This window comes from Panthera onca, chromosome X, assembly GCF_046562875.1.
Source record: "Panthera onca isolate mPanOnc1 chromosome X, mPanOnc1 haplotype 2, whole genome shotgun sequence".
Taxonomy (NCBI): domain Eukaryota; kingdom Metazoa; phylum Chordata; class Mammalia; order Carnivora; family Felidae; genus Panthera; species Panthera onca.
The window spans coordinates 3,729,493-3,750,416 of NC_138357.1; the positions used below are offsets into that span (position 1 = coordinate 3,729,493).

General features: G+C 45.0%; 1 protein-coding gene across 1 annotated transcript; it reads left to right on the plus strand.

Annotated features, from left to right (window-relative positions):
• The first annotated feature begins 304 nt into the window (after positions 1-304).
• Positions 305-17,887, plus strand: GABRE (gamma-aminobutyric acid type A receptor subunit epsilon). The gene is made up of 9 exons (XM_081793956.1): positions 305-422; positions 4,356-4,573; positions 4,999-5,066; positions 8,430-8,650; positions 9,369-9,451; positions 10,799-10,936; positions 15,242-15,394; positions 15,519-15,718; positions 16,008-17,887. The coding sequence occupies exons 1-9, from the start codon at positions 367-369 to the stop codon at positions 16,350-16,352; spliced, it is 1,482 nt and encodes a 493-aa protein (XP_081650082.1). The 5' UTR covers positions 305-366; the 3' UTR covers positions 16,353-17,887.
• The last annotated feature ends 3,037 nt before the right edge of the window (positions 17,888-20,924 follow it).

Sequence of the window (20,924 nt, forward strand, 5' to 3'; positions counted from 1 at the left end):
CTCGCGGCCAGCTCGCCTTTTCCTCCCTTCCCCCGTCCCCCGCGCCTGGCTGTCTGGCAGCGCTGCCGTAGTGGCGGCGGGGGGCGGGGGGGCCTTGGCGACAGGGCTACCTCCTCTTTTCCCTCCTCCTCTCTCCTCCGCCCCCGCCCGCTGGAGCCTATCCATCCCACTCTCCTCCGCTGCAGCGAACACGTCGTCGGAGATTTCCATCGGGGCTCAGGGGGCGGGGCCAGGGAGGGGGTCGCGGGGCGGGGCGAGTGGGAGGAGTGGAAGTTGGAGCCCAACAAAACCCTGCACTACGCGCTCTGTGCCGCCAGACCGTGCGCAGCGACCTCCGCACAGGGGGTCGCGCGGGTCTGCGCCACGATGTTAACCAAAGTTCTCCTGATCCTCCTGGGCCTGTCCATCATCCTTCCGTCTAGGTGAGTCTCCATCCCGGGACCTAGGAACCCTGCGCGCCCAGCTCTCTCTCCCCTGGAGGTAGGCCAGTTACCCGGACCCCCACGCCCCTGTGTTCCTCTAATCCCGCGCCCACCTTTTCCTGGCCCCCGTGCGGGCTAGCCGGGCCCTGGGTCCACGCGACGCGCCGCCAGCCTCCAACCCACTCCCTCTAGGATGTGCTGGCTGAAGGGGTGTCCAGGAAGGAAGGTGGGACGCCTGTCCCCTGGCTGCTCCCGTCTCCAGACTCCCGCCCGGTCTCCAAAACCACGGCGACAGCCAGGGGATGAGCACGCCTCTCCCTCTCTGAGTCTTCCATGAGAAGAGGCGAGTGGCCCGCGGGATAACCGACCTGGGTAGGCACGCGCTTCTGAGGACCGGGAGAGACTTTGTAAAGGTGGCGCCCAGAAAGGCGCTCGGGCTCCGGGAGCGGAACTGTACCTAAATGCTGGAGTGTTGGCTAGTCTGTCCTCTCTTTCAGATTTCTTTTTCTGAGTGCCTACTAACCACCAGGCACTGTGCCAGATAACTCTGACTTTACTTGCTTACCTTCCTGCCGCTCCTCTTGGTGTCAGTCCTAGGCGGGAACCCCAGTTTAGTCCAAGGATTCCCGCCCCAGTTATCCACCCCATTTCTGCCACTGGCCTCCCCTTTCCTCGTTCATCCCCTTTTCCCCACCCTGCTGGCTCTAGAGCTCCGGGCAGACTGGAACCTGAGGCCAAGGATGTTATTCTCTGAGGTCTGAGGTTTGGGTCCTAGATTTCAGTCCCCACCCCCCTTTTCCAAAGGCTAACAGCAAGTTCCCCTTGAGCAGCCAGCTTCCCTCACACTCTCTTCTGGCCCTGGGATTTTGCTAGGAAGGTTGCCCCCTGCACTTCTGACTTTTTTGAGTGGAAGATGACTGCTTCATATTTTTGAGACGGTTTCAATTCTAGAAGTCTCCACAGCACTGGGCACTTCCTTATCTGTTTTGGGGAGAGAGGAGATGGCTTCTCTCTTCACCACAGACTGCTTTAGCTCCTCAGGGGAGGGGCTGTGGGGCTCCCTGCTGGCTCACTAGTGCCCTGAGTTGTGGGGGCTGGCCTCAGCAGGGGCTTGGCAAGTATTTCTGAATGCGTGCTAGGAATTTTCAGTCATCTACATCCCTCCAGGTATGAGTTGGAGTGTTTGGGAAAGCTGGCATGGTTACTGGCTAGGGCAAAAGGGGTCTGGGAGTGGGGGCTGAAGGAAGCAGGGGGAGCAGAAAAAACAGCAGATGGATACTACCCTTGGAGGTGGGGGGAAGGGCCGCAGTAACTGGTGTTCAGACATTGTCAACATGGCAACCCATGATGTCAACAAAGAGCTGAAGAGGTGGCTGTGAGGTGTGTTGGCAAGGGCCACATCAAACCAGGAAACCTTACTCTGGTCCAGGCTCAGCCTCAAGTGGGTTGTGTGACTTTGGGCACAGCCCTTCCCCCATGTGGGCCTCAGACTCTTCATCTTGTAAGGTGAAAAAGAGGGCTAATTTGGAGGAAAAAACAATCCAGTGGGCCCCTCTTAGGACACTGCCAGTCCCCTCCCCCTCTCCTTCCCTTGCCCACTGGTAGTTGGATGAGCATCCCCAGTAGTGGGAGTGGGTGCAGACTTTCGGCTCCATCTTGGATCATTGCATCTAAAGGCATGTGGGTGCATGAAAAGGGCCCATGGAAAGATTTCACTAGTCCAGTATGTGAGTATTTTTCAAGTTCTTATTATTTCTAGCCCTCAAAGGGGGCTTAATGGCTGGCTGAGGAAAGGTATGCTGTCAGTGCCAGCAGTTCCTTAACCTCAAGGATCCCAGGATGAGCATGTTTGTTTTGTTTCTATGTTACTAACAAAAGCTAATCGTAGAATTACACCAACCTCACCTTCTGACATTTTCATTGCAGATGTAGTAGTTGGGCAACACAGGGTCTTCAGTGGTCCCTGGGACTCTGCTTGTTTGTTTGCCTCTTGAACCTCGGGGCTCTTGTTGTTGGCTTTAGACATCTGGGATGAGCTGCTGCAGGCTCTTGGGTGGTCTTGGTTGGCAGTGCCAGTGTTGATTGTGCCATGCTGCTAGCCATGTCACTCATTTTGCAGGGTCTCATGCCTCTGTTTTTCTTCCTCCCCTGCAACAGTGGCTGGCATTATCTAGTCAGAGGACTGGGGGGAAAGCCTCAGGGAAAGAGGACATCTCTGCATGTGCTATTTGGAAATGGAAACTGCTTTTGTCAAGCCCATTTCTTCCCTTGTCCACAGTGGGAATTAGCCACTTCAGACACAAGAAATGGCATAAATCTGGCACACTACATGCCAGTTAAGCAATTCTAAGTGCTTCAAATACTGCAGAAAAATTCATTTTGCTGCACAAAGTGTCAGGCTCCTGGTCTGCACCACAGAGGCCATGCCTATGTTGCTAGTCCCCTCCACCCAATCCCCACAAGCTTGACCACATGCCCCCTCCCAATACACTCTCCTACCCAAAGGAAACCACTCTCCTGCTTTACAACATCATAGATTACTTTTGCTGATGGCTTTTGAAAAAGCTTTTAGTTATATATTTTTTCAAAGATATATAAAACTAGAAGGAACAATAGAGTGAATCCTCATGTACCCATCACCAGCCTCATTAATTATCAATTCATGGCCACACTTAATTTCTCTGTCCCTCACACACTCTCCATTTCAGCTTAAATTATTCTAAAACAAATCTCATATTTCTATGAGCAAATCATATTCTAAAGCAAATCATATTATTTCATATGCAATTATTTTACTATGCATTTCTAGTCATAAGGACTCCAAACACATAATAAAATATCACTATTACACCAAAAATTTTAGAATAATTTTGTCATACTGAAGAAACTATCCAGTGTTCAAATCTCCCATATTGTGTCATAAATGGGTTTTGTTTTGTTTTAGTTTGCTTTTTAAAATCAAGATCCAAATAAGATCCATAGATTAGCAGATTTTTATTAGCATTTTTGTTTTTCAAAACACTTTTTTATTGAATTAGAAGATATATGCAGAAAAGTGCTCAAATCATTACTGTATAGCTAATGAGCTGTCAGAAAATGACGACACTGGTATCAATGCAGCCACATCAGGGACTAGAACATGACCAGAACCTCAGAAGCCCCCTGGTGCTCACTTCTTCACTGATTTCCAGCAAAAGCACCAGGTCCCTAACTTCTAACACCATCAGTGACTTTTGTACATTGTCAAATGGCTTTTTACATTTTTGTTTTGCTTAATTTAATTCTTAGTTTTTGGCTGTCGTGCATGGCACTCAAGTAGGATTCTAGCTGGCCTTCTCTCCTGGATGACTGTCTCTGCATAAGGGACTCTAACCTTTTCTTAGTGCTCAGAGCTTTCCCTCACCCCTGGCCCCCAAGTCCAATGCAATGAATTTCACAAAAACAAAGAAATGCAGAATATTCCCAAGGTGTTCTAGCCTTCTGTGGGAGAGGCTGTTCTAGCTTTCCTGAGCGTTCCTCAGAAATCCTGGCCTTCTTCCTGCCCATTTGCTCCCCAGTGGTGCTGGTCAAGGCAGACTGGACACTAGTGTTAGTAACAGCAGAAGAGCTTGGCCAGAGCTCATACACCAATGCCCTCTTCATCTTACATTGAGAAATTCTTTTAAAATCTTGAGCTTGGTTTTGTTGTTGGGTTTAAAAAAAATAAAGAATTACCATGAAGGAAGGATAGTACCCAAAGTCCCCAAAGAGTAGCAAGATTTAGAAGAAATTAACAAATATTATGTTAGTGGCTTAAAATTTGCTGTTACCAGTCACTCTTTATGTCTTGCGTTTCAGACTTGTTTTGGTTTGTTTCTATCCCAAGAGGCCTCATCTGTGACCCCTACGGAGTGGAGAACAGAGCTTCATTTTTTGTGTGTTTGTATGTTCTAGGAGTGAAGGACCTCATGTTGAATCAGAAAATGGACCCTCTGCCCATGATGATGTCTATGGGCCCCGGCCCCAGGCTGCTGAAGAGAAGCTCCTCTCTGAAGAAACAAAGCCCACTCTTAGTGGTCCCCACAGCACACTTGGCAAACTGCCAGCAGCCACTCACATCCTGAACAGTATCCTGAATAACTATGACCATAAACTTCGCCCTGGCATTGGTGGTGAGTATCAGAATATAGCTATTCCCCTCCTGGAGCAGGAAGTTGAGGGCATAGGTGTGGATAATGGGTTTGGGGTATAAGTGAGGGTGCCATGCACATGGGCCAGGGAATCTGTTGCTGACCTGTTGGGTAAGACATATCAACTCTAGTGTCAGCAGTACCCTTAGCCTAGGTCTAGACTTTTTTCTTTTCTCACCCTCAGTTTTCCAATTGCAAAATGAGTGGACTAGATGACTGGCCTTCAAGGTATGTCCAACTCTTAACAGTCTGTGAATTGGATCTTGCTATGAAAGAACAAAGAAAGAAATAGGAGTGATGTTGAAACCATCTCTCTATCCTTCACCTGTTCTCCCCTCTGACCACGCCCTCCCCTGTCCCATGTCCCTGTTTGACACTTACCTCTGCCACTTCTGCTTCCTTTACAGAAAAGCCCACTGTGGTCACTGTGGAGCTCTCTGTCAACACCCTTGGTCCTATTTCTATCCTGGACATGGTGAGTACTGATTTTTTATTACAGTGTCTTGTAGCCCAGGAAGCTCACCATGGGGCCTTTCACATACTTATTTTTTCTGCTCTGTGTGTCCATAAGAAGAGTTTTGTGGTTTTACTTTGTTTTTGTTTTGGAGAGGGGAGATTGTAACCAACACTGACTTTGGAAGTCAGGAAAAGGTAAGTCCCTTGCTGTCTGAAGAGGACCTTCAGAATCCTGACCATATCTTCTAGTGTTTTGTTCAAAATAAAAATAATAAAGCAACTTTAAACATCACAGTGGAATGGCTCTTTTTTTTCTAATGTTTTTGTAGAATTAAGTCTATAGTTACCAACTCTTGCTCTAAGACTGCTTCTCTAATTTTGGCCTGGTTTCTTCTTTCCTTTTCTATTGCTATCATTCTACTGTCAGGACTGTCCCCAGTTAGCCTGTATTATCTCTCCTTGAAATATGCAAAATTCAAGGTTTCTGCCTACCTCAGTCCACCTACTGACCTGCCCTCCTGAGTGATGTGCCTCCTGCAGGTCTGGGACCTGGCTTAAAGCATGAAGTTCAACATCACACTCTAGTGGTCAAGGCCCTCCATGGCTGGAGCCAACCCAGAGCTTTATTTCTTTCCCCCCCCCTTTAGAGACCACATGCCCTAGTGACTAGAGTATGGGTGTTCTCAGATCACCTTGTACCTTTGAGTCTTTGTTCAAACTCTTTCTTGTTTGGAATGCCATTGTTCCAATTTTCTACATGTCATAGCCTTATCCTTCAGGGTCTGTCTCTAATGGCTTCTCTTCCATGGCATCTTCCTTTACCTCCACAGCTATTAATTACTCCCTTCTTACTCAGACCACACCCCTCTCTTTAACATTCAGATTTTTCTAGCTTATATCACAGTTGTCTGCCTGATCTTCCCTATCTCACTGTATTGTAATTATGTGCTCTATGTCTGCCTTACTCTCCTGATTATGGGTTCCTTGGTGTCAAGGACTCGATATATGTTAACTGAGCAAATGAGTTATGAAAGATGTTCTATAAAAGTCACTTTTCCCCCTGATACCTGACTGTATCCCAAGGGATACAGTCTAATAACTCAGTAGTCACCAAACCTGGCATACAACACAGAACTGGTCCAAAGAGGAATAAACAGCTTGATTTTCTTTGGCCAATAAAGTGCTGCTTTAGCCTAGGCCAAGGGCCTTTATAAGATGCCAGATACACATATGGTATTAAACTTCACCCAAGAAGTCTGGTCTTTTACATAGTTCCAAATAGTTCTTTAAAACTGTGATAGATCTTATACAGTCTACTTTTCCCTGGTGACACTGTGGAGTTTTGTACTTAGTAAGGAAGGAGTGTATGTCTCTCTCGCACAGCCAATGAACAGAGCACACTTGTCTCCTTGGATCTTCATGACAGCCTGGGTGGCAGGCAAGCTACCACTGGGATCCTTATTTTACATTTGAAGCAATTGAGCCTCTCAGCAAACATTGTTACAGAGGAGGTATGGTTGTTTGAGGGGAGTTCACACACCCCTCAGTCAATCAGATGTTGTGTAGAGCATAGGATAAGTCCTTAAAGAGAGAAACCTGAGCCCACAGCATGGAGATTTAAATCAAATGTTTCTACCAGTTTCTTGGTTGAATTTTTGAGACACGTAGCCTGAGCTTAGAAGGCAGTGACCAGTCTGGGAATGACTGCCCATCATAACACCAACAGTTGCTAAGGCTTCTTGCTGTGATAATTGTTGCAGGCAATTCTAATTAAGCCAATTTCTTGACGCTGAATTTCTAGAGTTTCAGCTGAGCTAAAAAAGATGTACAACCCAAGTACCATTGTCAAATTGGGGAAAAACCGAACTTTTGGTTATCAGTTGCTGTGTAATGACCTTACAATTGGTATCTTGTTAAATAGAAATTAAATGCTTATTTGAAACAGTATAACACAGAGCAGGAGCGTAGTGTGGGTTAGTTCACATGGCCTGGAAATGAAGAAGGCTCTGTATGCCAAGTTGGAACTGCAAGCTACTTGGGACTGTAGAAACACTCTGAAAGCCACTTATGAAGGTTGGTTGGGCTGTGTGGGGCAGGGCTGTGGGCTCCCATGTGAATAGTAGCTATGCTTTTTTCTGTCTGCTTCTCTGAGCTACTCCAGGGAACCTTCTCAGTCTGGGAGGCTAGCTTCCAGCAATTTGGCAATTGCTATCACCACCTTTTGGCCTAGGCAGCAAAGCCAAGCTGGGATTGTCTTGACCTTTCCCCTGAGGGCTCCAATGGCCTCCAGCACTATGGGTTTCTGGTTAGTGTTCATTGTTTGATGCAGGATAACTCAGGAGAAAGACCTAGGGATTCTATATGGGGAAATTGGACCTTGGTTCCCAAAGGGATTATTGGTGCAAGTGAAATAAGCCATTGAGAGGGAAATCAGTGAAGGCCATCCCAGGACAACGTCATGGTAATGGTGCTCTGAGCATCAGAACTAGTATGCTGTCTTTGTGTGACTTTGGACAGGTCCTTTTCTCTCTGAGCCTCAGTTTCCTTACCACTGAAATAAAGGAGGTTGGATAACCCTCAAGGTTCCCCCTTGGCCTAGGTCTGGCACTTGCTCTTCACGCTGTGATTACTTTTTACCCTCCAATACCAGTAGTGCAAATCTCTAGCTTCTCATGCTTCTTCCTATTAAATATCTTTCTTGATATTTAACGGATAGTTTATGGGACAGATAATATGATCTGGAGACCAAATAATCATAGGTGTATCTATGCACATGCACACACACATTCAGAGGTTAGGTGCCCTTGTTTAAAAGGAAGAACAAAACAAAACAATGATTTAAAAAACATGAGACTAAATACACACCTCTCTTATGACTCAAAGCACTTCATTTTTAAATATAACTCTGGAGAATGAAGGATTGAGGTTAATTAACATCTGTGCTCTCCAAATAAAAGCTGAAAGGGGAATCTTCACCATATACAACCAAAGGTGTGTGTTTGTAAATGTTTAAAATGATTTTGAGTTGAGACCTTTGTTTTGCTATGGAAATGTGGGGACTGAGAGGGCATTTACCTGGCTGGAGTAATACCATAACCCTACAAGGTGGTGGTGATGCGATGAGCCCAGCCTGTGCAGTTACACAACCATTGCCTGTCTGTTTCTAGATGAAATGTGTCTTCACTGACTGTTGTTTATCTGGGAATGTTCCTTTCTTTTGGGAATACCTGGAAATAGAAAAGTTCCTACAGCCTAATTCATGCTGTCCTCTGTGCAAACCTAAGTAGTCTCCTATCTGCTTGATGGGCCCTTCACAGAATGGCATGGGAATATTCTTTGCCTGTACAGATCTAGGTGTGTGCTTTTCTACCCATCCTACCAGGAATACACCATTGACATCACCTTCTGCCAGACCTGGTATGATGAACGCCTCCGTTACAATGGCAGCTTTGAGAGCTTTGTTCTGAATGGCAACATGGTGAGCCAGTTATGGATCCCGGACACGTTTTTTAGGAATTCTAAGAGGACCCAAGAGCATGTGATCACCATGCCCAACCAGATGGTTCGCATCCACAAGGATGGCAAGGTGTTGTACACAATTCGGTATGTCAAACTTCTGGAATATTACCTCTTGGGACTCTTTTTGCCAAAGAATCATGAACATAGGTGTCATCCTCAATGATACTTCTAAGGGCCTTTCCAGCTTTCCTAGACCATGAGCTCAACCCCCTCATGTATAGACACAGACACCAGGCCTCAAAACAGAAAGATATTGCTTAAAGCAACACACCAAGTTCATGGCAGATCTGGGACTGGTACCCAGTTACTTGGCTCCCAGTCCACAAGTCCCCCCACTAGAATGTACAGTATGACTACATTGCCTGGACAGTTCCATCCCAAGTGGGCACTGGCTGTAAAGACACATCCATGGTGTTGGAATTGTCCAGGCAGAGCAGCAACACAGCAGTTGAAAACATGTCTATCTAAGAACAGGCTGGACATTTGAATGCTTGGCCGGGGAAGATTGTGTATGGGTGGTATGAGGTGTGAAGGTGGTAGAGAGTGAGAAAGTGTTGGCAAGTCCTGGAAGCTGGGATGGGCAAGAAAAAAAAAGCCCATTTAAATTGGTCCACACATTTCTCTGATTATGAAAATCAAAGTAGCCAGATACTTTCAAGCTGTTCTTCCTTTTTGTCTCTCCTTTGAGCTCTTTGTTTCAAATCCCAATGTTGCCACTCACTGGTGGTGGTGCCCAGGCCCAAGGTGGGTGGATACCTAAGTGCTCAAGGCCAGCCTAATGAGGCTCCTTTCTCCCTTCCAGGATGACCATTGATGCTGGATGTTTACTTCACATGCTCAAATTTCCAATGGATTCTCACTCTTGCCCTCTGTCTTTCTCTAGCTGTGAGTACCTTCTTAGGTTTCTGGGGCCCCAGAGTCATGCTGAGCCCCTTCTTTTTTCTCATCCTTGCCCTTTACATTTTTCTGCCTCTGCTTTTCTCCTAAAATGGTGCCAGATTTTCCCAGAGCCTCCTCTATCTCCTTTCTTGCTGACAATACTGTGTTGCTTCACCTGGACCTCGTGTTGGGTTCTTCCGTCTTCCTTCCACTCCATCTCAAGTCAGTCACCCACCTCTGAAATGTAATTCAAGTATGTCTACTCCTCTGCATTTCCACTGTCAGTACCTTGGTTTAGGTCTTTGTCATCTTCCACTTGGGCTTTCACAACATCTTTATTTTAAAACTGAACATGTCCAGAGCTAAATACATTGTCTCCTCCCAACCTCTACCTCCAAAACAAATGTGTTGCTTCTGTGTTCTCATTTGTGTCATTGAAAGGCACCATCAGCCACTCAGTTGTCCAAGCCAAGAATTTTGATGCCTCTTTCTCCATCACCTCCTATATCTAATCAATCAACATATCTTGTTGGTTTTCCTTCCTGAGTCTCTATTGATCCTATTTCTCTGCATTCTCACTGCCACAGCTTTGATTCCTGCCTTCATTCATTTTATTGGGCCTGGATTACTGCACTGGCCTCCTAAAACTGGTCTCCCTGTCCACAAGCTATCTTCATATAATGACAAGAGTGACCTAGCTGAAGCATCATCTAGACTAGGTCGTGTTTTAGTTTCAAATCCTCCCTGAAATCTCATGGGTCAATTCCTAATTCCTTATAATGACTCTCAAGGTACTTCATTTACTGGCCCCTGCCACCTATTCCTGTATGCTTCATCCAGCATCTGTGAGTTAGCCATCCTGAACTTTTGGCATTTCCATAATCCATCAGGCATTTTCACCTTTCTGTGCATACAACACCCTCCTCACCCCTCCAGCCTCACCCATACAGAGAATATTTACTCAGCTTTTAAGATTTATTGGAAATGTCAACTATTGTATAAAATTTTTGTTGGGTGGGTCTCCAGGTGGTCTTTCCCTCATCTGTTTTTCCACTGTCCCACGGGTGGAAGTTTCTCAGCAACTCCAACAATTACAGATGTATATTTACTATCTTATTCAATTAAATGTGAATGAGGGCAAGGCTTCTGCCTTGCTCATCTCTATATTTCCAGCACAGAGCCTGGTACTAAGGAATGCTCAATAAATGCACATATTGAGTGAACTTCAACAATGAGGAAGAAAGGCAAGGTCCCACAGCTCGTGAGGCCAGAGTCAGGACTCCAAGGCATTTCTCAGACTCCATGCTTGGTTTCCCAGTCTCACATGACCCTCCTTCCCACGTTGCCTTACAGTTTCCTATCCTGAGAGTGAGATGATCTACAAATGGGAAGATTTCAAGCTTGAAATCAATGAGAAGAATTCCTGGAAGCTCTTTCAGTTTGATTTTACAGGAGTGACCAACATTACTGAAACAGTCTCAACCCCAACTGGTATGTGTACCTATGGAACAAGGGCTTAGTAGAGGTCTGGTAAGGGGGTGGTAAGAATGACTGGGGTGACCATCCATATATATAAATGTATGCAATTATCCCATGGAAATTTTATAGAACATGACTCCTGTCTTGTAAACGTTAACCACTTACAACTGTTTGCAGAGGAAACTGAGACTTTGTAACTACATCTCACTCTCATCTGCAAAGGAGTAAGTGCTTTGCCAACTCCCTGAGAGGGTAGGTAAGTAGATAAAGTTTACTGCTGTCAACATTTGCAACTAGCTTTGTCATGCAGACCCTTCAGTTTCTACGTCTTTTTTTAAGATTTATTTATTTTGAGAGAGAAAGCGAGAGTAGGGGAGGAGCAGAGAGAGAGACAGAGAGAGAGAGAGAGAGAGCAAGTGAGCATGAGTGGAGGAGAAGCAGAGAGAGAGGGAGAGAGAGGATTCCAAGCAGGCCCCACGCTGTCAGCACAGAGCCTGACACAGGGTTTGATCTCACAAATTGAGAGATCATGACCTGAGCTAAAATCAAGAGTCGGGCACTTAACAAACTGAGTCACCCAGATGCCCCCAGTTTCTAGATCTTTGTTAAAACCGACCTGATTGGATGACTTTGGGGAATGGAGCTCATGTGAGTTCTTCGTACCCAGAACCAATCCAAGCTGGGTTAAGTGGGAAACAAAGTTGGTCCTAATAAGAAGTAGAGGCTAGAGTTCTAATGTGAGCTAGGTGAGGGCTCAGATGGTATAAGGGAAATTTCAGCAACTACAATTCCTATTGCATCAACATTTATTTTAAAGGAGCAGCTCTGTTGTTGGGATGAGCACTGGGTGTTGTATGTAAACCAATTTGACAATAAATTATATTAAAAAAATAACGGCGCAGCTCTTACAAGCACAGATTCCTGCCAAAGCCTTCACGGTGGATTCAACATGGACATGGTTATTATTGGTTTCCTGACTTTGTACCTAACAAGGACTAAAGGGGAGGTCCTGGGTCTCTTCACCATCAGCTTCCAATTAGGTATGAGTGTCTTTGCTTGGTTCCTAGGTGATCTCAATGAAAATCTAAGGGACCTCCCCAGGGTTGCTCCCAGAGCAGCCCTGGAAACCCTCTTCACATGAACTGACCAAGTATAGTATAATATATAGGATAGTATAGTATAGTATAGTATACTCATCATTTCCAGGATGCGGATGGAGACAGTCACCCCACCAGCCATTTGCCATAGGAGGAGTCTTGCTTTGCTTCTGTGCCTAGGCAGAAAATCTGCTTTCACTGTACTTGTTGAGCTGGTCATGGGGGGAGGGATGGGTCATGCTCCTCTGGCCAGAGATTTGCTTCCACAGTACTAGGGCAGGGGCAGAGGGCTGTTTTACAAATGCCTTTCTTTTTCTCAGGGTCTCTGGGTAAGCAGTTATACTATACTATACTATACTATACTATACTATAGTACACTCTAACCTTGCTCTTCTGCCAGCTAACCATGGGCATGCCTCTTGCCTTTCTGCACCTCAGTTTTCCCAGACAGGTGGGGACCCATCATCAAAAGAAGCAGAAGAGACAAGGCCCAGGGGCTTTCAAGTCACTAGTGATTCTGTTTAGTAGATGGCTGTGCATTGTTTCAAAATGGCCCCCTAGTGACTACAAAGCCCCAGAGCTAGCATCATCACCAAAGAAATGACAGTAGGTAAGCACTGGCCCTCCTTAGGAGAAAAGATTGTTCTTGGGAAAAAAAGAGGAGGGCTTCTTTCTCTTCTGCTAGAGGCTAGTTGCTTGTGAATTATAGTTTCTCCAGTATCATAGTTCTTTTTGAGGTTGGTCTGAAACTCTTCCCATCAGCCTCTGGGCAGTTCTATCTATCTATCATCTATCTATCTACATATTCAGCTTCTAAGGGGTCAGAATGTGGGGGTAGCTTGCTACTTTGGTCACTTTGGGCCTTGAACCAGAGACTCTCACTGCTTCAGGAGGCTTTTAGAGACTCCACCCTTGCCTGCAGTGAGTGAGGTAACTTTCACTGGTGGCTATTGAGACTCTGATGGGACCTTACCCATGACCAGGAGTTCACTTTCTCTTAAGAGAGTTTCACCCATCTCTGGACAACTCTGTCCATTGGAAAACTGTTGCTGTTCATCTGAAATTGGAGTTTCTGGGACTCCTACCTGGTTCTTTTTCCTTAGAACTACTGAACTTGTGGTAAGCCCAGTCACTCTTCTCCAGGGTCAAGATTAAATTACTAGTATTATGGTCCCAGCTCTGGGTCACAATCTTTTATAGACTCTACAGCCTATTTCCTTTTCCTTCCCTGTTCTTCAAAGCTTTGGGTCCACTCATTCTTTTAGTCCCAGTACTCTAGACTCAGTCTTTTAAATTGCATTCCTCTGACAGTACAGTGACAAACTCTGGTCTAGCCAAACGAGAGAAAAGCAAAAGCATCTTTAGTTTGGTGGGAGGGATTGTTTTGTTTTGACTTTGACTTTGTCTTCTCAGCCCCAGATATCCTTTTTCCCTTACCCATGCTCCTTCATTCCTCACAAATAATAAATTGTATGTTGGTATCCTTCTCTCAGCTTTCCAAAGCTTACCCAGTGGAAAAGGTCATTCTTTGGCTGGAATAAAGAAAATAAATATGGAAAAAGCTGATAGGATAATACATCTTCCAACAAGAATATATAAGTTTTGAATGGAGTGGTTGTAGCAGGCCTGGAAGAGGAGTTCTATCCCCAAATCTACTACTCTGATTACACATATTCTACTGACCCTAGACCACTTCCTTACCTTTTTTTCTGTAAGATTACAAGAAGTCTTGCCCTTTAAATGTCAGTACTTTCAAGGTGAGTAGGAAAGACTTCTCTTCTCATTTAGCTCCAGTATACCCAGACCTGGAAGGCAGGTGATATACTTTTCAAAATAGAAGGACACATAGACATGTTCGTGTTCTGGTCTGCTTTACAAAGCTGTTGTCAGTCAGTAGTAAGTGTCACTGAGCATCTGTTAGGTTCCAGCCCATGCTGGGCTTGGATGGGCAAAAGCCAAGCCACAGGGCTTCCTTGAGGAGTCTAAACCTTGTAGTGTTTTAAAAGACCACCTAACTCAAGGCCAAGGAATTTTACAGCATCACTTAGGTGGAAGTTTGGAGCTTAGCTTCACTAACAGAATTTGAGCTATCACAAACCCTATGTGATATTGAAAGTGAAATGGGGAGTTCTGGGTTCTAGGAAAGCCATCAGAATCTCTGCAGTCCTGATGAGCATGTAGAGTGTTTGGGATGAGCATGTCAGAGCATAAGGCAGCATGAAGGGTATAATAGAAGATGCTAATTCTTCTATTGTCATAAGTACTATAAGAGCCATCACTCTGTAGGGAAAGAGGCAACATCAAGGACATGATGCCCTAATTTTCACTTTCAGCTAATTTTTCTATTTTTTTGCAGCAGCCAATTTGGATTAGGATAATAGACTAAGGAACAGAGAGTCTAGAATTTGAATATTGGTGCAACTATGCAAGCTATCTCAGGGAATCTGAGAGTGTATGAGATGAGCCTACAGGAAGGTGTGTGTTTGTGTGTGTGTGTGTGTGTGTGTGTGTGTGTGTGTGTGTAAGATGTCAGTTGGAGCCAAGTCATGGTGAGCCTTTATTTAGTATGAGGTTACAAAGTGCACACTTGACTCTGTAGCTTTTTTGTGGAATAGGGAACCAGGAAAAGTTTGGGGGTGTGCAACTGAGTTCTTTTGGCCTTTGGTACAACAGTGCAACTAAAGCATTTTACCAGCATACAAATGAATAGGAAGGAGGCCAAATTGATTCTATGCTTTTCCCACCACATAATAGGCCATCCTTGGCTTATCCCCTGAGAGTATACAGTGTAAAGACCAGTAGTGCATGTGTCAGGCTGTGATTTTGCAGACTAGATATTGCACCTTAATGGGCGTGAAGGTCTCAGTCAGCCATGTGGACATTAGTTGTGTGGTGTTGATAGCTAGAAGGGTAACTGATTTTTTCACTCTCATCTGACACTTCTGCCACCCTGAGAAGACAGATGCGAGGTGTGGGGAAGTGGGCTGAAAAAGAAGCAACGAAGTTTGTGGCCCTGGCTCAGCTCTTAACTGACAATGGGTTTTACAGTGAGTCTCCTCTCTGGGCTTCTTCTGATTCTCTGTATATGGCATTGGAATAATCTACCTCTATTTTAGGACTGTGGTGGGAATCCCATGAGCTGAATAAGACCCTTATGCATGTCCTGCCTGGGGGAGACCCTCATCTGCTGTAATGAAATGGTATTTTTAATGTCTTCCAGGTGATTTCATGGTCATGACACTTTTCTTCAATGTGAGCAGGCGATTTGGCTTTATAGCCTTTCAAAACTATGTCCCTTCTTCTGTGACTACAGTGCTTTCCTGGGTTTCCTTTTGGATCAAGAAAGACTCTGCTCCAGCCAGAACCTCTCTAGGTAAGTGGGTAATACATGCAAATGGGCATACAAATGGGCACAGAATTGCCTTCTTGAGGGGCCTTTCAGCAGTGTAACATAGGGATCGGTAGCTGAGCCCACCTCTACTTCTGTGCATTCACAGGGATAACCTCTGTACTCACCATGACCACACTGGGCACCTTTTCCCGTAAGAATTTCCCACGTGTCTCATATATCACCGCTTTGGATTTCTATATTGCCATCTGCTTTGTCTTCTGCTTCTGTGCTTTGATGGAGTTTGCTGTGCTCAACTTCCTGACCTACAACCGGACAAAACCCCGTGCTTCTCCAAAACTTCGCCATGTATGACCTGGGTATGGGAGTGGTGGCAAGCCTTTGGGATGTGGAGGCATGCAAGTGAGGGCACTAGGACTCATGGCACATGGGAGGCCAGCTCACCAAGTTATGGGGTGGGGGTAACCTGGCGTTGGGGGTGGTAGTTGAATAAACTTTTGGATGTGATGCCGGGAATTGCAGAGGGTGGACAAAAAACAGTGTGCCAAGACCAGAATCTCCAGAAATCCTGAGACAGCACCTAGGCTTGATTCACCTTCATTTGACTTTTTCCCACTTCTTTCCTTGTCCTTTTCAGCCAGATATTCATGCCCGTGCCCTTATGCCTCCCCGTGCCAGTGCCCATCAGCATCCTGATGCTTTTGTGTGCCAGATTGAGGACTCTGATGAGAGTGATGGAGAGGAGGGCCCATCTTGCCCAGCCCAGCAGTCTCTCAGCCCAGGTGGCATCCAGAATCCTGGCGGTTGCTGCAAGTGGTGCAAGAAGTATGTCTGTGTGGTCCCCAGGTGTGAGGGCAGTATCTGGCAGCAGGGCCGCCTCTTCATCCACATTTACCGCCTGGATAACTACTCGCGAGTTGTTTTCCCAGTGACCTTCTTCTTCTTCAATGTGCTGTATTGGCTTGTTTGCCTTAACTTGTAGGTACCAGCTGGTACCCTGTGGGCAGCCTCCCCAGTTCTCCAGGAGGTCCCACGCCCCTTGCCAAGGGAGTCAGGGGAAAGCAGCAGCAGCAGCAGGAGCAACAAGACAGTATCTTTCCTTCCCCATTCCTCAAATATAAGCCTGTAGAGATTTCCTCTTTGCTGGCCATCTCCCCTACCTGGCCCATTCACTGAATCTCCATGGCAGCCAATTTCAAGTAAAATGGCCCACCTCTCTGTTCCTCAAGGGGCATTAATGATGCTCAGACCTAAAAATCACAGGCTGTCCGTGACCAGCTCCCTAAGACCATGCCCAAATATGAGCAGATTAGCTATCTACAACAGTGCTGATAACCACTGCCTTTTTCCAGAAATAATACTGCCTTTGTGGTGCTCCAGGCCCAGTTCTGGCCTCAGCCTCAAAGTGCATAGACCAGCTGCTTGCCTGTTCCTGACACCTTAAAATGCTGGGCAGCAGTATAAAGGGTAAGAGGATCCTAGTCCTTAGGTCCAGTTGTTATATTCTTGGTTTTCTCTTCCTGCCCTCCCTTCCCTTGCAGATAGACACCAATATTATCCATTTAGGAGGAAGGGAGCCAGCAATTGAGAGCCCTTGGGACTGTATCTCCCTCTGCTGCTGTGCCACCTCCTTCTCCCTCCACCCCCCGCTTCCGTTCTTCATCTGCACTACAAATTCAATGCCTTGCATCCATTGGGTATCTATTTTTGTGTGTGATAATAGTAACGACTCCCTGCTTTGGATGCCACCTTCTTCCTCCTCCTTGACCCCTGTGACATTTTCTGTAGCTTCCCTAGTGACTTTCCCAGCCCCGACCCAGGTGCTAGGCCATGGTGACTTCCTGGGGCCAAGAAATTAAGAGAACTTTGCTTTGCAGTGGGCATTACCAGCACTGATTGGTGCCCTCTAAAGGCACAACATAAGAGTTTTATCACTTCCTTGGCCCCTGGACCCATGAGCCAGTCCACTGTTATCCTGGGGCACTCACAATCGCAATTAATTGAATTCCCTTAAATTTGTATAGCACTTTACCTTTTGCAAAGCACTTTTGAGAAGTTATTTCTATTTTGAGCCTTATCATAGCCTGTGATTCAGAGCAGGATTCTTATCCCCATTTTGCAGATGAGAACCCTGAGGCACAGATTTCTATGGGACTGTGGATCTCACTGGAAAGTACCCAGGAGCCCACTGTCACCTTCTAGACTACATGACAGGGCTAAGCAACTCTGTTCACCATGATTTGATTCTATTGCCTCTGCCAGCACCCCAGTGGCAAGGCCCAGAGTAGCAGCCTCTCTTTAGCATTGGCTGCTCAATTCCTGGGCCCCCAAGACCGAACCTCTCCTGGCTCCAGTAACCCAGTGAGGTGAATTTGGACATGCCCCAATGCTTGTATATGCTGAATGAAATCTGTGTCTGTATTTTATTGGGGGGTGGGTAGGGTAGGGGGATTCATCTGCTTTTTGTCACCATCACCTGAAAAGGGGAAATGTATCAATAAATATATCAGCAAAGCATGGAAGGTATGGCATTCAAGTTTGTTCTCAGTTCAGGGTTTAAATCCTAAATCAATGACCCAAACCTATCTGTTCTCCTCTCCCATCCATGACTCCCAGACCTGCCAAGCATGTACCATGTACCTTCTGTCAGTGGAGAACTGAAGGGAAGACAGTGACCAAGTGGTGGCCCCCTTTTAATGATTCTCTTACTTGCTTCTATGCTCGTGCTCCCCGCCATGTCCTTTTTGCTTTGTCCATCATTCTAACCTCACCTAGTCAGAAAGCCAGAAGTTTCCTCCAGATTATCAGACTCAGAACACTCCTCTTCCACTACCACCATGTAAAGATGCAGATGCTGAGGCACAGAAAGGAATGTCTACTGTCACACAAGCAGATAATGGAAGGGACCAGACCTCAGGAATCCTAACACCCTGTCTTATGTAGGACTAACTCTGGAGAGCTTAGTTGATCCACACTTTAAACAAAAACTCTCTAAAGGTTATATTGAAGAATGTTGGCCCTGGAATCCTGTGATACACCCAACCCTAAGGGAACTCAGAAAAAATAACAAGAACCAACTAGGAGACAAAAATGGCATGTGAACAGCCAACATTTTTGCCATAAAGTTCTTAAAAGGATGTTCAAAAACCTTCTTGTAAGAAACCCAGATGCTTTTACTGTGTATTTTCTGATGTTCTAACCCATGGGAAAATATAAGTAAAATTTAGAACAAGGAAAATAGTTCCTCACTTTTACTTACATTAGGAAGATGCACTTAACATAATACCCTCCAGGTCCATCCACATTGTTGGAAATGGCAAGATTTCATTCTTTTTCATTGTGTGTGAAGGGAAAAAATAGTTTCAAACAGAGAAGGAAGAAAACTTTTTAAATACAGAGAACAAACTAAGGGTTGTTGGGAGGCAGGGGGCAGGGAAAATGGGTGATGGGTATTGAGGAGGGCACTTGTTGGGATGAGCACTGGGTGTTGTATGTAAGGGACGAATCACAGGAATCTACTTCCGAAGCCAAGAGCACACCGTATACACTGTATGTTAGCTAACTTGACAATAAATTATATTTAAAAAAAAGAAAGATGTAGAAAAAAGTAGCCAGGTTATGTTTTTGAAATAGAAATAGTGCAAAACATAGTCCTTAATCACACTACAACAAAGCTAAGAACAAATAAAATTCCTACCATTTGTAAATTTTAAAAAGCTCATGTAAACAGTTCTTCAAAAAATAATTTGAAATTGGGTGTATAATATCTAAAAACTAAAATTAATGAAGAAAAGCTACATATTAAAGCACATGGGATGCAGCCAACACTGCACTCACAAAAATTTGTAATCACAATGGATGAAAAATGAGTTATGTATTGAAACCTAGAAATTGGATAAATGACAAAAAACACATTATACCTTAGAAAATTTGGGGGGAAAGATAATTTTAAAAAAACCAGTGTAAAGAGAGTCATTTAAAAAACAATAAATAGTATGCCTGGGTGTCTCAGTCAGTTGAGTGTCTAACTTCGGCTCATGTCATGATCTCAAGGTTTGAGTTTGAGCCCCGCATCAGGATCTGAGCTGACAGCTCAGAGCCTGTAGCCTGCTTCAGATTCTGTGTCTCCCACTCCCACTCTGTCTCTCTCTTTCTCTGTGCCTTCCCAGCTCACACTCTCTCAAAAAAGTAAATAAACATTTAAAAAAACAAAAAATAAAACTGAGTCACTACCTCTCTCTTTACATCAAAATTACAGATAAATCAAAAATTTGAAGATGTTTTAAGGAAACCGTAAGATAATATGGGTATGTTTATAATCCTGGGATGGAAAAGGCCTTTCTAAGCATAGCCTAAAACACCAGAAACTATAAAGGAAAATATTGAAATTTTTTTTGTACTAAGAAATAGCAATCATTGAAGCAAAAGCAAAAAGTAATATATACCAAAACACACTGTTACTTATCAGTTTTTCTGGGAAGCAGTCTCTGAGACTAAGATTAGAACGCAGGAGGTTGATTAGGAACTGGTTTTAAGGTCAACACCCTTGAAGATAGTGAAAGGGAGCCAGGCCTGTGATGCAGTCACAATAAGGGCCTCAGCTGAACACATGGTAAATTCTGGAGTTGGGATGAGCCTTCCAAATTGTTGCAAATCAAGGCAAGGGAGCTGGGCTTCTATACTTTTGTACTGACCAGTCATTGGATGTAAGCATAAACTTGGAAATACATGAAGTCAGGTATGTCTAGAGAAGGACTCACTTGAAGCCTGTCAGCCTCCAACAGTCTCAGAAGCTGGAGAAATACGAGCTTCTGTGCCAAAGGAGCATGGATATAAAAGGGCTTGACAACACACCACAGCATCTACTATCGTTCATTTCTCACCTTTCTCAGGCTCATTTGCTCCATATAGATAAATTCTGCAGCAATTATCCCATGGTTATGTCAAGTTTCTTTTCCTGAGGAAAACTTATCAGTGAAAGACATTATAGCACCGGCCACTGGATCTGGTCTTAGGACCTTAACTGATATTCATTATCCCTGTACTGCACTACCAATTCCAGATTTTTTGTTACTCTCTGCCACTATCTCTGCTCATCTAGGTATCTTACCTGGTGCAGTGACTAAAAGCTTCATCCTAAAGGGTCTGAGACTCTGGACACCATGCCCTTTCTGGGCCATGGCTGGAAGACTTGTCATTTCCAAGTGATACCTAACTGGGTCACCCAGACACAAAATCTATTCTTGCCTGCCCCCATTGTATAGTGATAGCCCTATTTCCTCCTGATGATTAGGGTCAATTTCCCGTGATATGATGCTGACTTGTTTTCTTTTGGATGGTGCCAAACGTGACCAGGCAGCTTGTTTTCTTTTGGCTGGTGCTAAAAGTAACCAGGTAGCAACCACAGATTAAAATTCAATGGGGCTCCTGTGTGCCCTGGAGAAAGCATTTGCAATCTTAGAGCCAACAACTCCAAACCTGCACAATACAGAATTATAAGTGTGGGAAGCACAAATTCCCCAAGTAGGTCACCGGGAGTGATAACAAACAATAC